The 9471-nt window shown below is 37.1% G+C and overlaps 1 protein-coding gene across 1 annotated transcript; it reads right to left on the bottom strand.

The window, feature by feature from the left end:
* Positions 1-1293: 1293 nt before the first annotated feature.
* Positions 1294-9225, bottom strand: LOC144641038 (ubiquitin-conjugating enzyme E2 K-like; the record flags this gene model as incomplete). Its single annotated transcript, XM_078500096.1, has 7 exons — positions 1294-2524; positions 4921-4988; positions 6323-6386; positions 6750-6806; positions 7993-8035; positions 8554-8636; positions 9148-9225. Coding segments are annotated over 7 exons (468 nt in total), but the record flags the coding sequence as incomplete, so codon positions are not given.
* Between the last annotated feature and the right edge of the window lie 246 nt (positions 9226-9471).

Here is a 9471-nt window from a genome sequence, read left to right as displayed (position 1 = left end):
AAGAAAAATAACTAATGTTGGAATAACTGTAATAAAGCAACAGCTCTTGAATTTGATTACTTTATTGATATTATACATGAAACTTTTGAATACAAAGAACCACACAACGCATGCAACGCAGAGTAAAACCCAGAACTTCTTGTTACCGGATCTCTTTTTGTGGAAATGCTCGTACCAGACATCACGGTTAGTCTGTAACGAGTAGAAAAACTTATTTAAAAGCATGACTGGCACTAAGGCGAAGGACACTTTTAATGGGCCAATATTTCGACTAGAACCACAGGTAGCCCAAGCTCCTAAACGAGCCGTTAACATATGACATTGCGTAATAACGTTTTTATAAGAGTTTGTATGGGAATATAACGATCGTAAAAAATAATTCAAAATGGGGAAAAGATCTATTAAAACCGACTGACCTGTCCTCTTCTGTGTCAGGATCTTGTGTTTCTAAGTCATTTGGAGGCGTTTTTAAAAAGGTGATTCCAGTAGGTTTTAGGTTCCTTATTTTCCTCCCATATATAATTCATTTTACACAATTTAAATTACTTGAGGAGTAATCTTCAAGGCAAAAAGTAGTTCGGCCGTGGACAGATTTTACGGTAAAGAGATAATGCACTTGCCTTCATATAGTGTTAACCGAGGGTAGAACTTTCACGAACTTACTGACATTTGATTGACAGAAACTGGCATTATGCTGGGAGACTTAACTTTACGAGGAGTAGTGCCTGGGATGCAAAAGGTCGCAGCATCTGGGGACTGGTCCCCGTAGCGTATTCGGTGCTCTGACTAAGGGGCGGAATCTTGAACGGTTCTTAAAAAACAAGGCCTTTCACACCAAGTCCCACTCATGTCAATCAGCGGGAAAAAGGCAGTGTGGGGGAGAGGAGGAAAAGAGAGCAGACAAGAGGAGGCGGAGGAGATGAGAATGGCGACATTCCAAACGTGAAGACAGCGAACGAACCGAGAATGTACAACGAACGCCAGACGCCACTGCACCAGGCGATCCCTTAAGTAACCATAAGGAGGAGAACGACACTAGATCGACCCAAGAACTAGACTCTGCTCCGTTAAACAATGACTTATTACGCCAGCGAACTTGACAAAAAAGGAAATACCGGTAAGAAACGCCTGTGCGCAGGCTACCCAACCTCGTTCCAAGGGTCTACTCCTTTTCAAGATGGCGGATGGACGCGGAGACCGCTTTTTTGAAACTCGTCGCCGAGAAGACCCTAATGACGAGGTTACAAGCTACCCTGTTACTTTCTGGCCACAAAAATGAAAACAAAAATGAACTCTCCTGAAGAAGCGATGGCTTTCTACTCTTTATTGGAAATTTTTACAAACAAAACTATCAAGTTGTGCTTGCTACTTTTGCAGTTCAAATATTGGCTGAACTGTTTCCTAGCTGGGGCTAAAATTAAACATCTCAAATAAACTATCCCATGATTCTTTGTGAGAAAAACGGGAGAAAACTACTCCCAAAGAGGATAAAGAGCTATGGGTTGTCTTCAATTAAGTTTAAATTTTAGCAAATTTCAACTGAAATACAAATAGAAGACTATTCTTTGTTTGCCTAGATGGAAAATTGCCAAATGGAACATCCCGATGGAAAAATGAATGTTTCACTCCAGTTCCAGGATTTAACTTTGTTTTCAGAATACCAGTAGGTTGCAGGTGACACTGTAGCAGCTGTCAAAAACTTCCAATTTTATTGGCCTACATTCTGTAGTAGCTGTATAATTCTAAGAGTTACATTGAAGTTTGTTGAATTGCTCTCTCAGCCAATGCTGTAAAATCTTATAAGTAAGATTGCCTGTCTCAGACACTTCTGGTGAGCAAACTCTGGGTTACTACATTTTATTTTTATCTAACTATCCACTGCTAGCAAATGGCACACACCAAAAAAAATCTGGAACAAAATTCCCTTTCCAGATTTTTTTGCCATACTGATTTGTACTGGGCATAGGCTGTTACAACCCTTTGTAAAATGTAAACAACCATACTCCATATTTCACAGATTTAAACAGCCAACAGATTTATCATGTTTGGATCTTATTTCTCATAACTATATAAGTGCATAAACTACTGTAGAAGTTACAGGAATTAAGCAAATGATCACCAAACAAAATTCTTCACATTTTAACAATTTCTGCCTATTACAATTATTAAATATTAAAAGAAATGCACAAAGACCAATAAGAAGTTTAATTTTGACATAGAGGTAAAGATCTAAAATATAGCAAAACAATACGAGTTCAAAAAACTATAATTTTTAGGTCAAGTCAGATCATTTAGTGTTGTATCTGACATTAAACTATTCTACACATGGCAGCAGTCCTGTCAAGCTAGAACTTTTTGAGGCAAGATGTCAGCTCTGTGAAGAGATTGTGCTGTTGCCATGGTTACAGGACCCAGTTAAGTACTACCAAACACGACAAAAAGTGATTCGTCAGCTACTAAGTAAAGACTCAACAGCTCTTTCTGAATTCCAAGAATGAGTTGACAAGGCGACTAGACTTTGACTCTATGAAGAAAACCAACAAGATGACAAAATCAGTATGCAAATAAAAAAAAAATGTTTTAATCTGCCAATAAATTTAAAACTAGGCTGATACAGTGGAACCCCAATATAATGAAGTCTCCACTAAAATGAAGATTACAACCCACTGACTAATTTCTGTGCACTTTCTCACAACGGTTATCAGACATTATTAAAAACTAGCAATGGTACATTGCTATTCCTGCGTTTTGATTGGTTAACAGGCAATGGTATATGAACTCATATACCATTGACCACAAATTTGGTAACCGATTGGCGTCAACGAAAATAGCTGGGGAGATCAAATATTGCAATTCTTTGGGCGTTTTTAATAAAACAATTATTCCACTCGTGCTTGTTGGATATGAGATCGTTATAGCCAACTTGGCGCTATGTGCCTCAATGACTATCTACCATCTCATATCCAACGCACGCTTGTGGAATAATTATTGTTAAATATACACTGTCTGTTTTGATTTCTGTTGACTGATTTTGTAGAGAAGTAAAAAAATTACAGTGTTGCTAAAAAAATATAAAAAAATATATTTATTATTATTATTATTATTACATTACCAATTTATTTTGCCCACAATTACGCTGTGATTATCACTGTACATTTGTCCCGGGGGGCACTCCGACTTGTAAATGACGGGGATGATCGTATGGAGGCAAAACTCAGGACCCAAAAAATCCCTAAGTCTTCCGACATTACCCAAGAAAATCCGTGGACCAAAAAATAACCCCCAAAAAATCCCTTGTCAAATTACCCCTAAATTGCCAGGAGAGGCAATAATATAAACAACGGAAAATCATAAAGCATTGAACGCTCATTTTTTTATTCATCATACCATAAATATGTCAAGGCCGTGCCAAGACACTTTAGTTCGTTTTTAATACCCAAAAAATCCCCTATTTAAATTAAGTCACCCAAAAAAATTCTTGCCAAATTTTCCAACCCAAAAAATCCTGGAATCGAAAATTTCAAACCCCAAAAAAATCCTTCGATCATCCCGTCATTTACAAGCCCGAGTACCCCCCTGGGACATTTGTTTTCATTTTTACCGTGCTAAAGTGCATTGTAGAAAGCAATCTGAGTGTAACAAAATAAATAAACCTCTTTCTGGCTTGCTGCTGCCTGGAGAGGGTCATTTATACCCGGCACGTTTTATGAGGTCCGAATAGGCGTAGAGATTTTCGTAGAGCTCTACGCTTCTACTTAGTACAGTTCTCACAGATAAGACAGTAGCTCTTGAAAATGCGTAAAGCCGTAGATTAGTACAGGCGTTTTCATTCTAAACTTTTCGTTATCAATGCTTTACGTTTTCTTTCTAAACTCTTCACTTCTACAGCTCTACGTTTTCATTCTAAACTCTACGATTCTACGGCTCTACGTTTTCTTTCTAAACTCTACACTTCTACAGCTCTACGTTTTCATTCTAAACTCTACGCTTCTACAGCCTAATGTTTTCATTCTAAACTCTATGGCTCTACGGCTCTACGTTTTCATTCTAAACTCTACGCTTCTACGGCTCTACGTTTTCATTCTAAACTCTACGCTTCTACGGCTTTACGTTTTCATTCTAAACTCTACGGTTCTACGGCTCTACGTTTTCATTCTAAACTGTACAGTTCTACGGCTCTACGTTTTCATTCTAAACTCTACGCTTGTACGGCTCTACATTCTCATTTTAAAATCTACGCTTCTACGGCTCTACGTTTCATTTTTAACTCTTATTTTAAACTCGTATGATTTCCAGAGCTACCCACTTATGGATTAGGAATCATGGAATGTGTAGAAGCGTACAGCTCTACAGAAATTTCTACGCCTATTTGGACCTCATAAAACGGGCGCCACTTGGGGTTATTATATGTACTAAATATTCTTCAGCCTGGCCAAAGTGTATCCCAAAACCCCTAATACAACAAACACATAACCCCTACAAACACAAGAGAAAACTGAGATACATTGGAAAGAAATGGTGGGGATGTATGGCCATTGTCCCAGCCAAAAAGTGCAAAAACTTCAGAAATAACAGCTATCTTAAAGAAATGATACCGAGGGGATAATGCGAACATTACATATAATGTGTATGTATCAAACAAAAGTTGGAAGTTATTGGAAAAACGGACAGCAAAAGGACTATATGAGTCAAAAAAAAAAACAAGCTACTATAGGTATGGAATAAGCAGAGAATGTGTGCACAGCACTGGAGTTACCACACTATACTTTTGTACCCTCTTGTCACTTTTCAGTTGAGTACCTTGCTTGACCCCTCCCTTAGCACAGACAGCTTGCACTGGTAAATCGCTAGTTACATTCAGAATTGTAAAGTGAAATGGTAAATACATTAGAAGATATATAAAACAAAAATCACACCGACCTTAGTAAACCCCATGGAAGTTAACCGTGTGATTTTCTGTTCATAATCCATATCATGTGAAGAAGGAGCTAAAAGAGACAGAAAGTCAAGAAGTTTAAACAAAGGAGAATAACTGTCAATTTTATTCTACACAGAAAAGTTGTACCTTGAAATGTCGGGGGGGGGGGGGTTGTCCATCAAACTAAGGGCTATCTTTGTCAAGTGGGTACACTGTTTGCTGTATGCTTTTAAGGCTCTATTCAGCCCCCAGGGGGCTTATACTATTTTTCAAGACATTTTGAGGGGGTCATAAAGAGAAAGGGGGCTTATCACAACGATTGAATGTCTAGAGCATATGAGGGAGCCTTACCGGTATTAAAGAAAGGAGATTAAAAGAGAGAGAAAAGGCGTGGGGGGGGGGGGGTAAAGCATGCACTATCCAGTGGAACATTTGAAACTATGCATTGCAAAGTAGTATTGCTGGTTTTCACTGTCATGCAATCAAAAAATAAATTCGAAACCATTCAACTACAGAAGCTATCAATTTCAAATATTATAGATGATAAACAGATAAACAATTTCTCCAAGTTACAGGTCTGTGCGGTGTACTGTTCGCCAGTTATTTTCGGAACCTTTCCACGCAAATTTATAAAGCTTAGTATGGAGACGCCATAACTGTGTCCTGCAGAGGGACACAGTTATGGCCGCCGTGTTGTCAGAGAAACCATCTGGAACTCCATTCTGTTTACTACAGCGGCTATCCTTGGTTTAAGAGCTAGTACACTTTCACATAAACACCACTTATTATATCTGAAATGTTCAATCTGCACAAAATGGAAAGGAAAGCCCTATTTTCAAACAAAACAGCTTTGTCACGGCACTCAGCTTGATGTCACATAGTCCACATACGACGGAGAACTCAAATATTCAAAATGCTCTGTTTTAAAAATGAATGACACTATCGATCTGGAAATTTGCAAAAATATATACTTTTGGTGTATCTTTCACCTAATGACAACGAAAATTTAGCAGGCCTAGTGAATTTTGATTTCAGAATTTTATGACGTAACATGAAAACCAAGAATAGACATTAAGTAGCCAGCCTTAACTCATTTCAGTTGCAAAAGTCCTGTATCAATATTAACTGGACTTATTTTGTTACTTTTGTAGACCAAAATTATAACTTCACCTTAAGTAGACTTTAATTTCATCACTTTCAATCTTTGATATGTGTACAAGCACTTAGAATCTTTTTTAAAGTTTGAATAAACAGTGTGTCTCGTCTTTAATAAGGTTGAACTTGTACAAGATTATATATGTCAGTCTGGATGGGAAAAAAAAAGCAAGGACGTTGGCCAATAGCAAGGTGCCTGTGAAACTGACTATAACTGCGAGCATCTGGAATTATAGTTATTTTGATTACCTCCAGCATACACTTCTGCCCAATGTTTAGCTGTTCTCCAGTAAATATCAGGGTTTTCTTTATACTAAAAAGGAAAAAAAAATGCTTGTTGATAACAAGATGTCACCATAGAGTAGCTTATACAGCTAGTACAGGTATATCCAAGCATTTCACAGTACACAATTAAGTGGGCAAAGACCAGACCACAACACTGGGAACCCGATAATACTCATGAATAGCCCCCTTTCCTAAAGCAGACACTCAGTCTCCCGGCCACGGCCAGAACAACTGCAGCTAACTGCTGTAATAAATTGAAACAAACCAAGAGGTTGTTTGCAGTAATTACTGTGATAAGCTAGGTGAACCTTTCCCAATTTAAATATAAATATAATTTTTTATAATTAACATCTTAAGTGAACAGGTTTTATATGCGATTTGATGTTAGTACCTGTTGTGCTACAACTGCGTCTTGTGGATCATCAGGTTCAGCTGCTGACAGCAAAGCCTGGGAATGTCAAAAACAACAATAATTATTTAATTTTAAGTTCCATTTTTGAGTTAATTTTGCTTAGTGAAAACCAACCAAGATTTCATAATTTGCCATATGTTGTTGAGGAACTTTGCCTTTAGATGCTATCTCTTGACCAATTTACCAAAGGTACTCATCACAGACTCTAGAAACCCCGGGGGGGGGGGGGGCACCCGGAATATTTTTGGGTGAGGGTGTGCCGCTGGGAATTTGAAGCCCTTACCCTATACCAGACCATGTCCAGCTGATTTTTGCAACCCTATACTAGACTAGACACTGAAAATCCCTACCCTATCCCAGACTTGCATTTTGTTAGAACTGTATCATTATCAGAGTTTTAATGGAAAACCATCTGTGCACAACGATTTTATTTACGTTTAGGAAAGCCTCTTTCTCTTCCGATTTTCTGGACTATATTTGTCATACCGTCGATCGGTTTCCCGGCAAATGCTACCCTTTTCTAGACCAAAACTCTCTGATTTCTATACCCTATCCCAGACTAAACTGCTTGAAAACCATACCCTTCACAGCGGCACATACCTATATAGCTCATGTATGGGAGTGCCCCCCCCCCCCCGGGCTAGAAACATTGTCAGTTTTGGGGTATAGGAGGTAACTATTGCAAGCTTTTATTGGTCAAATGATTCCATGGTAAGCTTAAACTGACAAATCATAACTCACATTAGTTACCCAAATGCTCTCAGAAATTCTAGTAATTAAAAAACTAGTGCACATTTAAAAAGATTCAGGAATGGCAAATAAATTTTAAAAAATCCTGAACAAGGTTAGACTTTTTTCACTGTTACAGTGCTGTGCACTGTGCATACTGTAAAAATATATGCCAACAAGACAAAGTTTTTTATTAAAATTTTTGACTGTAAAATTAATGTAATGTAAACTGTTTTTTTTACATTATTAGGTGTAGATGTTATAGGTCAAATTGGTTTTCAGATTAAACTTGTTTCCAACCTATAGTAGGTTCATCCATTTCAACCTGTATATAACACATTTATAATGACATTAAACAATTTGATTTCATTAAAAAAAAAACAACAATAAACAAATTCAAATTGTTTTAGGTGAGTAAAAATTAAAGTGTTATCTCCAGGAAAAAGATTTAACCTGAAAACAATTCGACATTCAACATAGATGTCTGCCTAACCTGTATTGAAAGTAACACAGTACGAAGAGTCATTGCTGCAGCCCTGAAAATAGCAACATTTGGAAATATAGTCATTATAAGTCTACAGCTTTGTTGCTTAATGCCTGTATTCATTATTGGGTACACTAATGTATTCACCTGCAATGTTGCTAGCTGTATCTGTCAACAGTTTGTACTTGTCTTATAATTTTGTAATAGAGTGATTTTATTTAACCCGTGAAACATCTAACAATTAGTGCTAAATAGTGAAAACTAAACAAAAGAAAACAATGGAATGAGTGTCTAATAGTATCTATTTGAGTAGTAACTATTTCACGGTTGAAGTAAAATCACTCTAATGTAACTAAGGCTACATGTAGCTTGAACGGGTAAATGATGGAATCAATAATTTCATAACCTAAGTGACTTTGTACATTCACTGCTAGTTGTTCAGACAACTGACACAACTTTCTTTTGTGGGACTGTAGCACTCACTTTAATATTCAGATTGACTTATAACCCAATCTATTTTGAGTGATTCACTCAAAATCGATTAAAAATGCATTATTTTATAAATCATACCATTGATCTTTCAAAATGTCCAGGCATATTGCTCCTGTGACTGAACTTATATTTGGGTGCCAGATCTTTGTCACGAAATGCACCTTGAAGAATTAAACCAGTGTATCAGTATTAAAAAAAAATAAGAAAATGCCATCTCACCATTTTAATGTACTGTAAATGATCGATTATGCACTACGGCGCTTATTTAATTTTCCTTGGTAAAGATGCAGCGCTTCTTTAAAAGTGGGGCTTATTTCAACTACCGTTGAAACACTGAGGGGAATATAGAGAGAATTAAGTGAGGTGTATACTAGGTATACGAACAATTTTATATAAAATTATTTCAAATGAAATACAAGAGGAACACAGTTTCCCAGTCTCTTTGTGAAAGTATTGTTGTTCAAATACAAGAGGTAAGATGAACACAGTTTCACAGTCTCTTTGCAAATAACCAAATTAGCGACACAGTGCTTATTACAGAACGGCGCTTATTAAACTACTTTCAGTATAGTTGTGGCATTTATTTGAGAGCAGCACTTATTCAAGTAGCAGCGCTTCATGGATCATTTATGGAAACCTTGCCAGAAGAAACATTAAAAAAAGTTAGTCTACCTTTGGTGGATTAAAAGGATATGTTTCAGGGATGACAATATCCAATTTGTAGCTTCCACCTGGGAAATAACAACATTTCTTAGAACCAGTTGCATAAAATACAGATACAATCTACAGTGGAACCCCGATATAACGATATGCCAAGGGGGCAGTAAAATTATATCGTTATATCGATGAATCGTTATATCGGGGTTCCGTCCCATACATTTTACTATTGCTGGGACATAACATATTCATCGTTATATCGGGAATATCGTTATATCGAAGATCGTTATATCGGGGTTCCACTGTACCATTTATTCCAAGTTTTCTCAAAAGCCAAAT

This window comes from Oculina patagonica, unplaced genomic scaffold (assembly GCF_052425735.1).
Source record: "Oculina patagonica isolate OP01 unplaced genomic scaffold, crgOcupat unplaced629, whole genome shotgun sequence".
Lineage (NCBI taxonomy): Eukaryota > Metazoa > Cnidaria > Anthozoa > Scleractinia > Oculinidae > Oculina > Oculina patagonica.
This window is presented reverse-complemented; position numbering and strand designations above follow the sequence as displayed.